Consider the following 19,321-nt stretch of genomic DNA (forward strand, 5'->3'; position numbering starts at 1 on the left):
AATCATTAGGACAAAACCCTAAAGACAATCTATTAACTGATTACAAAGCACCAGAGACTCACCAACGAAATCGAGACAAAAGACGGAAGTGTAGACTTGCGATCGGCCAATTAGCCTTGAGAGTGATTAGGGTGATTAGACAGAGAGATTAACATCGTTAGGTTTTGGTAAAAATGATTTAGAAACTGTAAACATAATTTATATAATCTCTAATCACCTTAACCAAACCACGGAAAATAACACCCGTCAGACCGGATACTCGGTCGAGTATAGAGTATACTCGGCCGAGTGTTCCTGGGCAGTAGTCAAATAGGATACACAACACACTTTACTCGACCGAGTAGGCCATACTCGGCCGAGTACCAGGCTTAGGAAAACCGTAGTATTACAATTTTCATTTGACCTATGAATTTGAGTTATATTTTTGATGAGTTTTACCATCTTTACAGTAACAAGTTCTGCTAATTACGCAAAACTAATACTATAGAAACAAAATACTTTTGTGACCGTATAGGTTTAGTGTACATCCCCCGAATTCTTATATGTTAAACGAGGGTGATAGATGGAGTAGAGTAGAAGGTTCTATGGTGTTAGAAGACACTGGAGACCTGTGTGCCTCTCTCACTCACCTAAGTGAATGAAAGGATCGTCCTAAGAGGAATGGAGACAATCTAAGTGTGTATTAACTCGTCTGAGAAAGGAGAAATGACTACTCTGGAATTTGAATTGTAATTTTCTAAGAAATGATAGATGACTATTCTGCAATTTTTGGCTGGAATTTTGTTGTCTTAAGAATTTTTAGACTTTTGATGCTGGATTTGATTGCAACTAGGCGGAATTTTTTTGTTTTTTGTTTTTTCATGTCTTTTGACACTGGATTCGTATCTCTTTGAGATCATAATTTTTCTCTTTGAATTTTTGAAACTTTTGTCACTGGAGTTGATTTCAAGTTTGACTGGAATTTTTGTCGACTTATGAGAGTCTTTAGTGTGAGTATTTTTGAGCTTGTATTGGTACTTGGACTCACATCTTAAATTAATTCTAAGGGACTAGTGGTCACCTATAAAACAGCACGGACTGCGCGCTACCGTGTCTTATTTAATTTGATATGTTTAGGCACGAGTGTACTACGAATTTGATTTGAACATTTTTGAGCTAGTTTTGTAGCATCAACGGGAATGGTTGACAATATTTGATTAAATGGCCGATCATATGAGTTTGTGCTCATCTGGTAGTCATTTGAGATATGAGAAATTGAAAAATTTGGTAGAAAGCAATTTCTCCTCATTTGGTAATCATTTGAAGTATGGGAAATTGACATATCTTGTAGAAGGATAGAGAGTTGTGCTCATTTAGATTGGTAGTCATATGAAATATGAAAAATTTGACAAATCAGGTAAAATCATAGAATCTCCAAACCTAGAGGTCACCTAGCTAGAGACACGGCGATCAAGGAATTATCACACCACAGAGGTTGATAAAATGGTCAAATGCACGCCCTCGTTCAGGCTGACTCTAAGAGGTCGATTGATCTACACTAAAGAGATACGCTCTAAAGTATTTCAAGTATATTCTACTAGTTAAGGGTAAAAAGTAGAACAAGTGACTAATAAAAATGACATATGCTCATATTTACTTATTCAACTCAAAAAGGACTAGGATGGCTCTATATTTAGTTAGACACTTGATGTAAATGACAGTTATTTGACAATTGTTAGCAATAAGTTTTGAGAACGTAGTTATGAGATTAACTATAAGAGTGATTTTACTTGTTTTATTGACATATTTGTGCTTACTCTGTGTTGTTTGGAAATTGATGAAAAGACTCGAGGTAGAAGGTGACACTTAAATTTCTACATTAGATCACAAATGTACTTTTTTTCCTAAAAAGAAAATTTTTAAAGAGAGAAAAAGAAAAGTTGTTTTATTTTTCCAAAATAAAATAAATAATAATTTAAAATAAATAAAACTAAAAATTAAAATAAAACCCCATATTTTAGGGAAACAAAAACTAAAGATTCAACCCTTGAAAAAATGAAGAGAGAGAAAGTAGAGAGAAAAAAGCTCTAAAAGTTAGGTTTCTTTTCCTTGTTTTGAGTGTGCCGTCATGACAATAATGGCGAGATCTTCCTCGTCTAGATCAAATTCTGCAACAAAAAACCAAAAAAGTTCGTCTATTTTACCAAATAACCAAAAAAAGACAGGGCCTTAGCCATCAGAGGTGAATAAAGAGAATAATGTCAACGAGATTGTGGGTCTGGCTTCTTTTGACCTTGAATCTGTTGAAGTGGATGAGAATGGTGACGAATGAATTGTCCAGGGGAAAAAGAAGCAGGTTTTGGACCCTATTCCTGAGGAACCAAAGGAGATGCTACAGTTTACTGTTGAAGACGTACGTGATGAACTCAACTAATTGAAACCTTCAGTATACTGTTTCATTCTTGGAGCTAATCCACCTCCGGAGGTTGTGGAGGGCTTTATACGGAAGATTTGGGTGAACTATTCAATTGACAAGGTAGCTTTTCTTCCCAGTGGTATTTTTCTTGTTCGTTTCATGAATGAGTAGAGTAAGGAGGCTGTCCTCAAACAGGGTCATTTCTTGTTTGATAACAAGCCCCTGATTGTTAGGAACTGGACTGCAAATGTTGAGTTAACAAAAGACAATGTTAAGTCTGTGCCTGTATGGATTAAGTTGTGGGGTTTGCCTCTAAAATTTTGGGGCAAATGCCTTCCTCGAATTGCAGACTTAGTTGGGAAATATATTTGTAGTGATACTTCAACAATGGATAAGACTAGATTGGGGTTTGCTCATGTTTTGATTGAGGTACCATTTGGCAAAAAACTCCCTGATTTTGTGAAATTTTTAGATGAAGTATCACAGGAGGTTAAGTTTGATGTGGAATGTGAGTGGAATCCCATATTATGCACAGAATGTGGGGTGTGGGAGGGGGGAGGGTGGTCATGAGAGTGTGCATTGCAGGAAACCTAAGCAGAAAATGGCTCCCAAACCTGCCCCTATCAGTCAGAAATGGGTTCCTAAGAAGATAGTTGTGCCTTCTGTTGTTCAACCCACTGTCCATGTATCCTCTACTGTTATTGTGTCTGAGACTCCTGCAGTGACCAAGACACCTGAGGAAATTTAGCACAAACTACAGGTTTCTTGGTCCAGGGATGATAAATATGTTCAAACTCATGCACGTCCAACTATCACTCTCAGCAGGCAAGAGATAATCAGAGCTGGTAAAAATTCTACCACTCTTAGTCAATATACCTTCCAGGATGCACTTAATAATGCACCCTCCAAAGCTGGTGTTGGAAGTGTTTTATCTAGTAATACTCCAAGGGTTGGTGTTGGTACAAATGGTAATGCTTTACTCCCTTCTGGGAGTAATGCATAACATCGGATTCTGGAATGTTAGGGGATTAAATAACCCATCTAAGCAAAAACAGGTGAAGTGGTTCATTCATACTCATATGGTGGGTTTATTTGGTCTCCTTGAGACAAAGGTAAAACCTTTGTCTCTAAATACAGTAAGATTAAATGTTTGCGATGGTTGGTCTCTTTCTACTAATTCAACTTACCATCCTGGTGGGAGAGTGTGGGTACTATGGAATCCATCACTTTTCTATGTTCATTTTGTCCATTACATTCCCCAGGCTATTCATATGAAGGTTACTGAAATTAGCTCACAATTCCATTTCTTCTGCACCATGATTTATGCCTTTAATGACACCACTGATAGGAAAAGTTTATGGCATGATTTATGTTCTTTTTCTGATCATATCCATGATCCCTGGATCCTTTGTAGGGACTTTAACTGTGTGTTAAGACCTTCTGAGAGACTTGGGGGTCAATCATCTGATGAGGAAATGGTAGATTTTCGGAAGTGTCTTGATTACTGCCAGCTGATGGACAGCCCTGCTGCTAGTTCCTATTACACTTGGAATAATAAGCAAAAACCACAGACAAGGGTTTATTCCAGGCTTGACATGGTTCTAGTTAATATTCATTGGCTTCAGCACAGATGCAACTCTTATGTTCATTTTTATAATGAGGGTATTTTTTATCACACACCTTGCATTATTTAAGAGCCTGCTAATCATATGAAGGGGAGAAAGAGCTTTAAGTACTTTAACATATGGAGCCAAGTGGCAGAGTTCAAACCTTGCATTATAAACCACTGGAATAAGTCTCGGCAGGGGACTAAGATGTTCAAAGTTGTTATGAAATTAAAGAGCCACAAAAGACCTCTGAAAGTTTTAAATAAGAGTTTATTTGCTGATATAGAGAATAGCGTTGTTCATGCTTGGAAGGTTTTGGATAATATTCAAGACTAACTGAGAATTAATCCTAGAGACCCTATTCTGCTAGTCAAAGAAAGAGAAGCTGCTGGTGTTTATAGAGAACTTCAAGCTGCTTGTGCTAGCTTTCTCATTCAAAAAACTACAGCAACTTGGGTGAATCAGGGGGACAATAACACTAAGTATTCCATAGTCTCCTGAGAGGAAGAAGTGCAAAGAACAAGATATTTCTCATTGAAGATACCCAAGGAATAGTTCATACTGATGGATCTCATATTCAAAATGTTTTATTTACAGTTTTATGAAGGGCTGCTTGGGACAGATGGAAATATTACAAAGGTTTCCACCTCTGTGGTACAACAGGGACCTGTGTGTAATACAGATCATCACACTATCCTGCTGGCTCCTGTCACAAAGAAGGAAATTAAGGATGCCATTTTTTCTATTCCTAACCACAAGGCCCCTGGACCTGATGGCTTTTCTAGTGCTTTCTTTAAGGATTCTTGGTCAGTCATTGGAGATGAGGTGTGTGATGCCATCTTAGATTTTTTTCAGTCTGGCAAGCTGCTTCAACAGGTGAATCATACCTTCATTACTTTGATACCAAAAATTGAAAATCCTCAAAATGTCACTCAATTTTGACCTATATCTTGCTGCAATGTTTTGTACAAAGTCATCTCTAAGCTTCTATGCACTAGGCTCTCTGCTATCTTGCCTGATATAGTCAGTAAAACTCAAGGTGGGTTTGTAAAAGGGAGAAGTATTGCTGAAAATATCCTCATTTGTCAGGACATTGTAAGGCTTTATAATAGGAAAACTGTCTCTCCTAGGTGCCTGATGAAAATTGATCTCAAGAAAGCCTATGATTCAGTGCATTGGGATTTTGTGGAACAAATGCTCATTGCTTTAAAGTTCCCAACTAAGTTTACTGATCTTGTAATGGTCTGTGTAAGATCTGCCTCCTACTCATTGGTCCTTAATGGAGAGAATTTTGGGTATTTTAAGGGCGCAAAAGGTTTAAGGCAGGGGGATCCTATCTCCCCTCCTCCTTTTCACTATTACAATGGAATATTTGAGTAGGATCTTGAATCATGTTACTGCTACTTTGCCTTTCAAATTTCACCCCCTTTGCAGCCAACTCAGGTTAAATCACCTCATGTTTGTTGATGACCTTTTATTATTTTCAAAGGGTGATACTACTTCCATCATGATTCTTCTTAGAGCCTTTGCCATCTTCTCTGTTGCCACTGGTCTTCAAATGAACTCTATGAAGTCCAACATTTACTTTAATGGTGTTGCTTCTAGTGTTAAACTTGATATTCTTCAAGTCTCTGGCTTCTCTGAAGGGTCTTTACCTTTTAAGTATTTGGGTGTACCCATTTCTACTGGCAGGATCTCAGTTAAAAATTGTTCATGCTTAATAGAGAAAGTTACTGAGAAAATTACAGGTTATGCTGCCAAGAAATTATCTTATGCTGGTAGGTTAACCCTGGTGAATGCTGTTCTTACTACTTTGTATACTTATTGGGCATCTATCTTTATACTGCCAAAGGGAGTCTTGAGGAAAATTGATGCCCTCTGCAGAAACTATGTGTGGGACGGGACATCTGAATATGTTAGGTCTCCCCTGGTAAGTTGGGATAAAATGTGTGTACCAAAAGATGAAAGTGGACTTGGAATAAGGCATAGCATTGCCTGGAATCTTGCTTCAATTTGCAAGTTATCTTGGTGGATATATTCTAATCAAGATAGCTTGTGGGTGCAATGGGTACATCATATTTATATGAAAGGTGTGCCTTGGTCTGCTTATACACCTAAAAATGATTCTCCTTGGTCCTGGAAGACTATCTGTAAAGTTAGAGACAAGTTCAATGCAAGCTTCTCCCCTTCTGGTCTGTGGTTGGCTTGTCCTTCTGGGTATTTTGTTAGAAGTGGTTATCAGTGGATTAGACAGAAACAACTTGCTATTACTTGGGATAGAGTGATCTGGAATTCCTAGCGCATTCCCAAACACTCTTTTATCAGTTGGCTAATTGCTCGTGAAGCCTTGCAACTTAAAGACAAGTTACTCATGTTGGGGAATACTGTTGAAGATACATGCTTCCTTTGTGGTACAGATACTGAGACTCATAGTCACTTGTTCAATCAGTGTTGCTATACCAGGCAACTGATCAAGCTTCTCAGTCTGAAATTGCAGTTGTGGCTGCCTGCAACCAATCTGCTAGCCTGGATCCAAGCTAAACCTTGGGCAAAAATCAAGAAACGGGTTACTATTGTATGGATTAAAGCCTTGTGCTATGCTATTTGGAATCAGAGGAACAAGGCTAGACTTGAAGGAGCTGTTACAAGACCTGAAATTGTGTTTCAGCAAATTGGCTGCCTGCTTAAATGTCGTTTCTTAGCTTGGCAAGTATCCCCTATCTATAAAAGCTGAAGCGTTTAAAGCTTTCTGATTGGTTCCTTATTTTTAGAGAGTTAAAAATCTTTTATTTCATAAGGGACCCCACCATTTTCTCACAAGAATTAATTACCCTCTCCCCAGTTTATAATTTTTAAGGTTTCATATGGTTTAATTTCATTAATTAGTGAACATTATATCGTTAATTATGCTGCATCTTTAATTATTCGAAAAAATTCTCCAAAATAATACTGTGTATTGAACTATTGATACGAACATATTGTTTTTAATGTTTTTAAATGAAAAAAACACAAAAATTGGTACAGCTCCTTAATTTCTACAGCTACAATACTATCAAATATAGAAATACATGAAATCAACTATACAAAATTACAAATCCATATAATATTTACAAATAAATTCTTAACATCAAGAAAGTACAAATTGAAAAGTTACAAATTTACAAAAATATTCTGAATAAATTAAAAAATTACGAAAATTATACTTTTAAAAATCCACATCAGATCTGTATGACCTCAAAATTAAAATACAATACATTAACTCCAACTAAAATAGTTAAAATCGAAAAAAAAAACACCTTTGATACCAAAAAAATCTAAATATGCGCTATTTAATACACCAAGAGTAGTTAAAAATCTCAGAATAATAAGTATAGATTTCATAGAGTCAAAAAATCGATACATTAGAAAGAAATATCATGGAGTAGTATTTCATGTGGTACATAAATAAATATATAAAAGAATGTTATTTGTATGATTTAATAGAGTGTTAGATGCAAAGATGGAGTTAATAAAATATTTGAAAGGGGGTGAGTGAGAGGAGGGAGCCGACGGTAGTGAGGGAGATGTGAGAGTGTAGATTGGGATAGAAAATTAGGTGGTGAGGGAGATGTGAGATTATGAGTGACGACAAAGAAGGAATTAGGTTAAATACTTAAATGTGAGACAATTAGTGTGGGGAATATATTTGGGGGGCTATAAGGCTATTGGTTATAATTGGGCTTTAAAAGTAAATGGGTTGAATTTGGTTACACTAAAAATAAAGATTTGAATTAATAGGGAATGAGGGATGCCAGCGGGTACTGCCCCGCATCAGTTGGGGCTGGTATGGGTACAACTTTAGTTGATGGCGGTGCGGGTACAAAAATTTCACCGTTTAGGTGGTGGGCGGGGATGAGTTTTACGTCATACCCACCAAATACCCGCTTACCCACCAATTGTTAAAAAAAATATACTTAGTATATTATCATGACTTTCTATAATATTCTTTATTGATTTTATTATTGAAAATCTTAAAATAGGATTATAAATATGAAAATTTACGGATATTTATAGTCATTAAAGTACATTTTATTTAAAAAAAATATTGATAAAAATTATAACATAGGTGGTTGGTAGGTAAACAGGGCGGGTACGGCTCTAGATTTTCACTCAGTGGGGCGGGTACGGAAACATGTACCCGCCGTGGGTGGTGGGGCGGTACCGATATGAGAATTACTTGGTGGGTACGGATATGGGGGAGCCTATATCAACCACGGCTCCGCCCCAATGACATCCCTAATGAGGGATATATGTGGTGTTCAAATTGGGTCAAATGAAAATGAGTGAAATAGAAAGAGAGTTTTATATACTTTTTTTTTCCGTTTCATTTATTTGTTTAGCTTTTATATTTTTTGTAAAAGATATTTAATCATAGGAATATTAATGATCGCAATGGAGGTAGCAAATTTGTATAATAATGCAATATAGTTCGGTTGTAATTTTTTTTATCATAATTATATAGAAATAAATTGTCGGGATTTACGTACTATTTTTGTATTGTTTGCTATTTAAATCAAAATTATTATTTTTATTATAGTTATTAAACATTTGGCAAGTGCTTCAAAACTATCTCAATTATTCAAATGGTACATTTATTAATACGTTATTTACTCATGTTCTTGAATATTCAATCCCGAGCAATTCTATCAACATGAGCTTAATTTACAACTATATTATTATTATTATTATTATTATTATTATTATTATTATTATTATTATTATTATTATTATTATTATTATTATTATTATTATTATTATTATTATTATGAGTTACTGCATGAAAATATTACGCCATAAATAATCGTCTTAATTAACATATTTTGGATATTATAATTTAAAATTAAATACTAATAACTAGGAAAAAGAAGTATTTTTAGCTATTTGATTGCTGAAAACTGGCCGCTTTCTAATTCTTCAAAAGCGTTTTCTAACACTTCCTTAATTGTTGTGAAATATTGTCAAACGATATATAAAAGAAACGAGAGTAAGAAATACTATATTTTGCTTGCTTTTTCTAAAACCAGCCCGTGCATTGTTTGCACGGGTGTAAAACTAGTGTATTAAAAAGAGTAGTGATGAGACTTGGTTCAAGGCAGTAACATATTAACTGTCTTTGCACTTAATCTTATGAATTGTACCCTAATTGGGTAGTTTGTAATAGTTTGTTTACATACTTAATGAGAATTTCTAACCTTTCACCTAAAAAAGAACCCATATTTTAAATAAAAAAAATTAAAATCATCAATATGTGATGTAAAGACTAAGAATCTAGGTGGTTATGCATCTAATGATTAGATAAGCTTAAAATTATGCATATGAGACTTAAGAGTTAAGAGTCGGTCATTTTGTTACATCGTTTGGTCACTACGTAGCTATTGGTAAGACAATGCTTATGAAAACAAACTAATACGGAGTATAGATTAAAGAGTACTTTATTACGCTATTACCCTTTCTGTATGACTAACTTGATTGAAGATATGCATACACGTGTTACTTAGCTGGCTAGTGCATATGGTGAACGTGTTTAGTCTAATCATCATTAATATGTAGATCAGTATAGATGCATTTAATTTTTAGCAAGACCAAGTGAAGCAAAAGCTACTACGGAGTATATCCAATGCGTATGCTCATGCTATGGAACATATTACTCACTGCCACTTTCGAAAGATGACACACGTGTACAAACAAATTTAAGTTTGACGCAAACAACGACGTTAGAGTCATGGGACGGGGAAAAATAAATTACAAGATTACAAACAAATAAACAATAAATAGTCCTAATTAAGGGTTCTACGGGCTTTATGGTTAGATTTACGGGTTGAAAAATTGGGTACTCAAGACATTAAAATACCATTACATCTACGGTGCGAGCGCACGATGAGACAAGGGTATCTTTCATTTTTGTGCTCACCCAGTCATATGGACCAAGCGAGTTGTATTGCCAAAACACGACATCATGAGGTGGAAAATACGTGTAAGGCCTAGTCGGTCGAATGGACCTTCTAGGTATACAACGTACTTTACCGAGGGTGAATTAGGGTAGATTAAGATGGCGTAATATTGGCTTACGGAGAGCCTACACCTCTTTTTTTTTTTTTTTTTTTTTTTTTTTTTATAATACTAGTTGGAACACCGCGTGCTCCGCACGCGACATCCAACGTTTTTCATTTGTAACGGTTGTGGTTGCGGACGATTGTACAACCACTGTTTAAGTTGTTTAATCGGTTAAATAATATAGAAAACTGTTTAAATTTGATATAAAAAATATACAAGAACGTTACGTTATTTATAAATACAATTATACATTTTTAAAACACATAAGGGATATATTATACAATTACAATTATTGTGTGTGTGATGCATTTATATGGTGTTTCATTTTAACTATGTTAATTGAGCTTTTGAATTAACATCATAATAACATGACGATTTTGTCAAACTTTAAGGGTATCATGTAAATCGTTGAGAACTATAAACTGGTAGAATCGTATCATTGATTTTAGAAACTCCTTATAATTTAAAAAGTATTTTCAATTGCGGAGCAAACCTGTTGTTAATAGAGTAAATCAATTACGATTACTCCGTGTAATATTCCAAAACTTGTATGAAAAACATAATCTCCTCGAATCAATAAAGGCAAATAGATTGAATTCTTAAGGCAAGTTATTTTTTTGGATGTGAAATTGAAAAGTGACTTAAAGCAGGATTTCTCTAATAACAAGGATATATAGTGATTTTAAGAATATATTCCGCATGAAAATATATCCTAGCAAAGCTAACATATGAAAATACAAAAATAAAATAAACTTCGTGTTACACTCTAAACTATAAACTACTCCCTCCGCCTCAATGATTTGTTTACCTTTTTATTTTTTGCGAAACTATTTTAATTAAAGGAAAATAATTGAGTGCACTCGACCCAACTTTTTTTTTTCCAGGAATAAAACACATGTAAATTTTGCGTACCAAAAAAAAACATGTAAATTTTACCCTACGACCCGATCGATTCAAACCTGAAATTATATGTAAGTATAGGGTCCAAAAACCGACCCAATATAGCTAGCCCGCTTGACTCGATGACTAAACGATAAGTTAATAACTAAGGATATAAAACATGATTATGTTCAAAATTAAACCCATTATGATCAAATTACTAATAACTAAAATGAAGCAACAAATTGTTAATTGAACAACTAATTATAAATTAAATTAAACTAATAAAATTTGACAATGTTTTAGACAAATAAATCAATTAAACTAATAAAAACAAAAAACTATTCAAGGCGGATATGGGATTAATAAGACAAAAGTAGAATGCATTTGAAAAGATAAAAGGTTTGTCTTATATATCAATGTGGGTGGTATTTAACCTATCTTAAGTTCAAGACTGATAATACAGTCTTAACGGTAAATTATTACTCGAATTAAGCTACGATAATACTCTATACGGAGTATACCCAAGATAATATCTAAAATCAAGTACTACGCGTATTTCGTAAGACCATTGCTCCTCGGCCCAAACTAAGAATAGTCTTTAGACTCCAATTTCACTTTAACCTAATTACACTCACCCTTATTATCCACCTCCATAAATGTCCAGCAAAATTGCTCGCTGCCTATAATGCTATAAGTATATAACCCCTTGTCCACTACCTCATTGAATCTCCCTCCATTCACAATCTCCTTCTCCCTTCACCTCGGTCAGCCTCATCCGTCGATTCATTCTAACTCTGATCTAATTTATATAAAAATTGTGTTTTGAAATAATTTCGGTGCGAACAATCGTGTAATTCCGCTGTTTAGAGTTTCAAATTTATAGATATGCTGACTATAATAAATGTTTCAAGTTTATGTAAAATTTATCTTGAATTTTTTCAATGTATTCCATTTAAAATAAGTGATCTTGGTTTAAATATTGTTTATAAAACATTTGAATAATTTGCCTTTAATAAAATATAATCTTGTTTTCATTTATTAGATTAAATTTATTTTAATTTTGTCGTTAATTGAATAATAGGTGAACTCTTACTTTTTCTAATGTATCAAAATAATTTACTTACTATTTCGAAAGTTTTATGGCATTATCGGATTTTTTTAAGGTCAAAATTGATGTATTTAACATTCATTGGTAAATATTGTGCGACATTTTTTTTGGTATTGTATTTTTAATCTGGAGAAATCAGCATTTTTATATAAATTCTTTAACAATTCGTCCCATTGTAGACGGATATTCGTATAAAGCTGTAGACGGATAGTGACCATCTCATAAAAGGGGGGGGGGGTATCCATTTCCCACCCACTTGCAATATCCACTATCATTTTGTGACATGGGCAATATCCGTCTATAGCTTTAGACGGATAGTGTCCGCCTATAGCTTTAGACGGATTGTGTAACCGATATTGTCCGTTTAAAGTGAGAATTTGTGATTCTTTAAATTAAGCTTGAGCCTTATAGTATCCAATTTTGAACAGACTAATTACAAACAAAATAGTTCTATAGAACGTGAGGGATGAATGTGGGGCACATAAAAAATGCTTTTATAAAATATAAATTTTCAATCACATGCTGATACGTCAGTTCTATGGTTATTCTTTTAATAAATAGGATAGGATTAGATATTTATATAGTCCAAAGATCATGTCTTCACCAATGATAAATTCATTACAAAAAATTACAACCATCTTTCATTTATCCATATTGAGGTGAGGCAACATTTGAAGCATAAATTTGTAAAAGAACATTTGAAGCGTAAATTTATAAAAAAAAGTAACATCATCAGGTAATAAGAAGACCGAAATCTATTTACCATAATAGAGAAAATAAATGCTAAAAAAGAAAAATTGTTAGAGTTTTAGTTGAGACAGTTCACCGGATTTAAAAAAAATACAACGATCAGATATGAAAGGAAAGCAATAGAGTTTTAGTTGGGGCAATTATTCGAACACCTGTTAGTTGTAGTTGTGACTTGCGACCACAATTTTGCTTACTAATTAACTCCACCAAAATTCCATCAAAATATGAACTCTCACACAATCTACGTAGTGACGTCAAGCAAACAAAACCAAATCCCACCTAAGAGAAAATCGCTTGCCGGTTTAAATAAATAAATCACCTGATGCAATATGTTAATATATCATAATATGGGGAGCAATTTTCAGTAAACATGAAAATACATAACAGAGAAAAGTGGAGATAAATAGAAATCGAAATATTCCCATTAATTAACAATAAAGAGAATCAATTGTGTAAGGTAGTACTACGGTGGTTGGCGGTTACAAAAGGTAACAACATTGTGACAAAAATAGTCTTGACTCTTGAGCATTAAATCGAAAGATGTTAATGGTGGCGTGATCAAGATAACTAAAGAATTCTATTCCTTCACAAAAGGAAGATCAAAATCGCCACAACCTCTCAAAAAAAAAAAAAGATCAAATTAAATTCATTTCTTATTTTCAAAAGAAAAATGAAAGAAATGAATAAAACTAAAAAGAGAAGGAAAACATGGAGGGAGATAGAACGACATCCCAGACCTCCAATCTTTCCCAAACAAAAAAAAATCAAGTTGATTTTAAACAATGTCATAAAGGATGTCCAACACCAACTCTAAGAGCACTATCATGTTGATCATCATCCTCGTGGTGGTACTGTGGTGGCTTGATAAACATGGTGTTAGGAAGGCACGTCCATGTAGGCGTATGAGTATTTGGGCACCATCAGGATGGCCAAGCTTCGAAAATCATCGATCACGCCGCAATAACGAAGGAACATGGCAAGTTCAAGGATAGCAATGCACTTGACTCGGCAGTGAAGTCATCTTTGCGTGGCCATTTTGACAAATCATTGTGGAGGCTCAAGTTTCGAATTGGAGTTGGCTCTAAAACGGCGCAATTGTTAATGGTGGTGTGAACAAGATAACAAAAGAGAGGTATAATGGAGGTGAGTTAGATGACTGATGATGAAGGAAAATTGAGAAATAAAAGTAAAAAATGATTTTCAGAAGTGAGAGGCATGAACGTATGAAGTATAACAAGAAAAGTCAAAAACGCAACTGAATGAACAATCTAATGGCAGTACCGTAAATAGTGATGTCAGCCAAGGTTACAAGCACACTGAAAATAGGGTCACACCCATATCCTATTATAAGGTATAGATATAGAATCTGGATGAACTCAAAAAAACATCTGTACTAGAAATTACGAGAAAATAAATAAATAAATAAACGAAAAGAACAAAACCAGTATTCAAAACATTAGTTCGTGCGCAACTTAAAGATGTGACACTAGATACCTGCTTTAGATTGGAATAAACGAAGATGCAACACAAGCAATATTTGATACGGAATGACAGTAGCTCAACATGAATAAAGATTAGTGCTTTCTTTTATAAATTTTTTAACGTTAAAACACTACCTAACATGCGAGCAGCCGAGCAGTACTTTTAAAGTCGAGCACAAAAAAAAAAAAAGCGGTCAAATATAATAATATTACAAGTAAATTTCAAATCTTACTCACTAATTAAGTCCCCAGTGGAGTCGCCACTGTAAGATCCCTGAAAAAATCTCAATTTAAAAAAAAAAAATATGGAAGGATGAAGTCGCCAGTAGCTTTTATAAAAAACATAAAAAAATTAGTTTAACGGAAAACCCCCTTTTGATCCCTGGAATGAAGACTGATCCGTCACTCCGGTCTGAACCAAAGATTGCGGATTCAGGGTAAAGGTACGGCCAGGGAAGGTGTTAGGCACCCGGACCGCCCATCAAACTGACGGCCTCTCCTATTTATTTGTAATATTATATATTTGACGAAATTAAAAAAAGAATACGAAAAAGATACAAATTATTTACAAGGACAAAATAATAGGTTAGTTTATATATAATTATACGATAAATAAAGAAATAAAGAAAATAAATAAAAGAATAAAGTAAAAAAAACTTATTTGAAGTCGGTACCCTCAGGCCTATCTGAATGTTTGACTATTAATGAATTTCGACTTCGTCGTAAATTAACGGCTCTTATGCGCTTATATGAAAACTGGGACGATTTATTTGTGGATGGTTTGATTTGAAACTGAGATAGTATATTTGAGACGGAATATAAGAGTATAAATCTCTGGATCTGGATATTTCAATGAGTGACTCGGTATATTTCATGTAACTCGTCCGTGAGTTTCTCGTCTGTTTGTATTTTTTGTCCCCTAGCTATTTTTTCTGTCCCTCGTATCCAGCTTGCTGAACATGTATTTATAAGTGTCTTTTTTAGTGTTCCTATTCCTATTAAAACTCAATCACTAAATTAAGATCAGAGAAACAGGGAAATCTTTATTTTTTTGAACGTCGAATCATGTCCATTTCTTAGACTTGCAGAGTTATAGTGCAACTCTTGTACAATTCTTACCTTGTTCTATTCTATCCGATAAGTTATTACACAATGCGTCCTATTATTAATTGTTAACATACCGTACAACATGTACTTAGATATGAGTATGCTAAGTTCTATGTGCCATTGTATGAAAAAGGTGGATTGCCCTTTTCAATTCTTATTATTAGGCTTATTTGAGATAATATGTCATTTTAAGCGCGACCTCATTTATATATACGGTTTTATGCCGTTAATTAACAATGTGAATTAAGTGAAATAAAAGAGATAATGAGTGGTTTTAGGCCATTTATAGGTAATTTTTCAGGAAACAAGCGTAAAGAGCTTTTAATTTTAATATCGTCAATTTCCATTTAGTCATTAAATTTTAGCCTCATCATCGGGTACCCGTAAGGCTAGTAGACAACTTTGAGGTGTCTACACTAGTGTTGCTCACCTAGATACGTTGTACCAACAGAACATTGAGAATTGGCAAGCATTCATGAGAGAGACACCGAGAAGACGTCGTTGAAGCCGAAATTTCACATGCTATCTTCAACCTTTTTGTTATTGTCAAATGATCTTCAGTCAACCACGTCACAAAATATGAGAATCGTCCTTAGCCCGAGGCAAGCGGGCCCAAGCCTCGACTAGAGGACGGTCCTCAAGAAAGAATCCAGCACCGGGTCGGAACTGGGGAAAGTACTCGTATATCCATGCCTGGAGTAACGGTAGACACCCACTAACACTAGTACTATCTCGGCGCGATGCTATCCCTAACTGTCGGTACAAGTAAGCCAAACAAGCGGCACCCCAAGAATAGGAACCAACCCGACCAAGACTATCAAACAAGGGCAACAACTGAGCATTCACCCTATCACCACTCTTATCCATGAAAAGAGTATGACCCAGTAAAAGCAAGAGGTAAGCCCATAACGAGTCATGCTCGTTCCCTAGGTGAACAACATTCCTCAAGTCTGATGTATTTAAACCGCCATTCTTATAGCGTGGTGGTACAACCTCGGACTCAGGAACTCCATAAAACCTCGCAATCTTCCCCCTTCAGACCACTGTCATCAGCCTCGCCAAACCGTCCACACACACCCGCTCACCAGTAACAGGTATCCCTAGAATATGCTGGACATCATGGAGCATGATACTAATCTCTCCAAAAGGCATATGGAAAGTGTTAGTATCCGGGTGCCACTTCTCGATAAAAGCACTAAGGAGGTTATCGTCTAGACCGGTGGTAAAACACTCACTCAAAATCCCAAGCCCACTCGCCTCTACTCTAGCGGCAACAGCCTCACTGAGACATATCTCCCTAATCTCCCTCGCAGCTTTCAGCCATTTGTAGAGCTTGATCCGCGACCTCATAATCTCCGGGTTAGGGTCCGATCAACAGTTGAACGCAACGTGTCCACCAAAATTCCGTAAGATGACAATGTTACTAGGACCACCAGGAACGGGCTCTCTCAGGATCCAAGAAGTATCCCTCTTCGGCCTCCTCGACCTATCCGTGCTAGAGGACGTCTCTCTAACACTCGAATAGCGTCCTCTATGATCCCGTCCCAACCTCTGAGTCAACAATCTCTGCGATGACGGGTTCTATTAGCTTGGACCCGATACTCTCCATCCTCCTCCTCCTCCGAACCGTCATCCGATGGCTCATACTCTCTATCATGCCGGCAACTACCGACAACCTCCCGTGACCTCGCCTCCTCCGAATCACTACGGACGTGACCGGGAGTAGGCCTCATAACCATGCGAGATGTCTCTCGAAGTGGCAGTGGTTGTTGGTGGGCCTTCTTAACACGCAAACGACGCTTCGACATCGTAACAATCCGCCCATCGGTACGGTCGTGTACGTTTGGCGGAGGCGGAGCTTGCATGATGACCTTTCCTCTCTCATTTCGATCTCCCATCTGCATTAATAAAATAAAAGTTGTTAGAAAACACGTTAATCGACTAGAAAACTTATAAAATTTAAAAAAAACCCGCAAATAATAGCAAAAAACACGGTTTTTTTAGAAAAAAAATTGAACTTACCACGGACGAAAGTTGAATTTCAACGTTTGACCATGGATCAAACAAAGAGATCCAACGTTTGACCATGGCCAAACGAAATTTCCCCACGTTTGACCATGGCCAAACGTAAAATCCCCACGTTTGACCATGGCCAAACGAGATTTCCCCATGTTTGACCATGGCCAAACGAGCAATCCCAACGTTTCCCCATGGTATTCCCCAAATCGACAACAACACCGCATTAACAACACAAAAAATCGAGTCAATTTCTAATCTATTTCACAAAAAACATCAACCTAATTGCAAACAAAAATAAAATTAACATCATACTAACTAATTAACAACAAATTCACAAGATAAACTAACCTATTTCAAAACTAATTCAATTAAGATTAGTAAAACCTAAGACATAAACTAATTCAATTAAATAACAAAATTAAAGTCATATAATCAATTAACAACAATAATAAGGGAAGGGGAAGGGAAACAATCAATTAAAAGCAATTATTTAACAAGAATTTAGCTAACTTTAACAAAAAAAAAAAATTTAAAAAAATTGAGACTAACTTGTTATGGTGGTGTTGGAAGTAGTGGCACCAGTGGCGGTCGTGGTCGGCTGGCGGCAGCATGCTGGCGGCGTGGTGGTGTGGAGGAATCAAGTGTTGGTGGTGGTGGTGGTTAATTGGTGGTTAAGTTTCTTATTTTTTGGGTTTTTTTGAATTAGAGAGGAAAGTTAGTTTGTTAGTGAAACGTCGTCGATATTTATGAACCGGGGTTGTTTTATATTAACAATTAGTCTCACTATAGATGAATATACCCGTCTATAGTGAAAAACGGGTCAAATATACTTAAAGTGGTGATATTTTTGGACCCTACCATGTAACTTGTTATTTATCTTATTCTTAAAGTGGGTGGATATTTAACCCGTCTATAACTATAGACGGGTATCTCCCGTCTATAATGAGAATTTGTGTTATACTAAAGTGAGGTTAGTTATTTTGTAAAGTAACAATGGTTGTCCTATGTAGTAACACAAGTTCTTTTATAAAGTAACATTGGTTTTTATAAACAGTCGCACTAGTGGCAAATTCTCTTGTAAAACCATTTTATCTTAATAATCCTCCTAAAATAACTTCTATTACCACTATTATCCTTAATAGGGGCATCGTGGTCTCTTATAAATGGTTTTGTAATGTTTATTATATAACCGTATTATAAGAGACTTACTCAACAATAATCATTTCGAAAAACAACACTAATTATTTTATGTTGTAACACTAGTTAGTTTATGTCGTAACACCGGGGCCGTCCAACGAAATTCGGAGGTCCGGTTCCAAATATTATTTAGAGGCCCTATAGTGATTAAATTAGTATTTTATTTATTTATTTATATTTTTTTTTACAGCGGTAAAAAAGTTATCCTACACACTACAAACCCGACTCTCACAGTCGGATTTTATTATTACATTATTTGAATACGAAATTAAACTACTGGGGTTAACAACCAAACAAGGTTTCTTAACGCGGCGATCAGGGGCGGCGGCAACTAGCGCGAACATTTCTTTTCTCTTCTTTTTCAACTGAGCTTCAGAGGAGTACCTGCGACAAGACACACTTACGCCACGAGGACGTAGAAGTTTATGAAAGAGAGATCTACTTTTTGTGAAAGAAGATAAATTGTGTCTTGGAGATTCATCTCCTTGGCTTTGATTCTTCTTGGAAGTAGTCATTTTCCATTTCTCACGCGCATGATGAGCAGAGGGGTACCTGCAAAATATTGGGGTAATCTGGGCGCATGATGGTTTTTCAGATGATTAAATCTTACACTTCTTAGGACGAGCTGAAAAGGTGAAGGGTTCATGGTCATTTGAGTCATTCTGAGCTCGAAGGTAAAAAG

At 35.5% G+C, this 19,321-nt stretch overlaps 1 protein-coding gene across 1 annotated transcript; it reads left to right on the top strand.

The window, feature by feature from the left end:
• Nucleotides 1-3,291: 3,291 nt before the first annotated feature.
• LOC141627869 (uncharacterized) lies at nucleotides 3,292-6,736 on the top strand. Its single transcript, XM_074441075.1, has 6 exons — nucleotides 3,292-4,057; nucleotides 4,373-4,458; nucleotides 4,600-4,878; nucleotides 4,987-5,244; nucleotides 5,492-6,219; nucleotides 6,328-6,736. Exons 1-6 carry the CDS (start codon nucleotides 3,292-3,294, stop codon nucleotides 6,734-6,736), a joined length of 2,526 nt encoding a protein of 841 aa, XP_074297176.1.
• Nucleotides 6,737-19,321: the final 12,585 nt, after the last annotated feature.

Source organism: Silene latifolia, chromosome Y (genome assembly GCF_048544455.1).
Source record: "Silene latifolia isolate original U9 population chromosome Y, ASM4854445v1, whole genome shotgun sequence".
Taxonomy (NCBI): Eukaryota; Viridiplantae; Streptophyta; class Magnoliopsida; order Caryophyllales; family Caryophyllaceae; genus Silene; species Silene latifolia.

Excerpts from the sequence above, each read along its gene's own strand:
- LOC141627869 (XM_074441075.1), top strand. The coding sequence starts at position 3,292 with ATGCACCCTCCAAAGCTGGTGTTGGAAGTGTTTTATCTAGTAATACTC. Across the intron at positions 4,459-4,599 it reads AAAAAACTACAGCAACTTGG|TTTTATGAAGGGCTGCTTGG; the intron begins GTGAATCAGGGG and ends TTTTATTTACAG. Across the intron at positions 4,879-4,986 it reads CTGGCAAGCTGCTTCAACAG|CTTCTATGCACTAGGCTCTC; the intron begins GTGAATCATACC and ends GTCATCTCTAAG.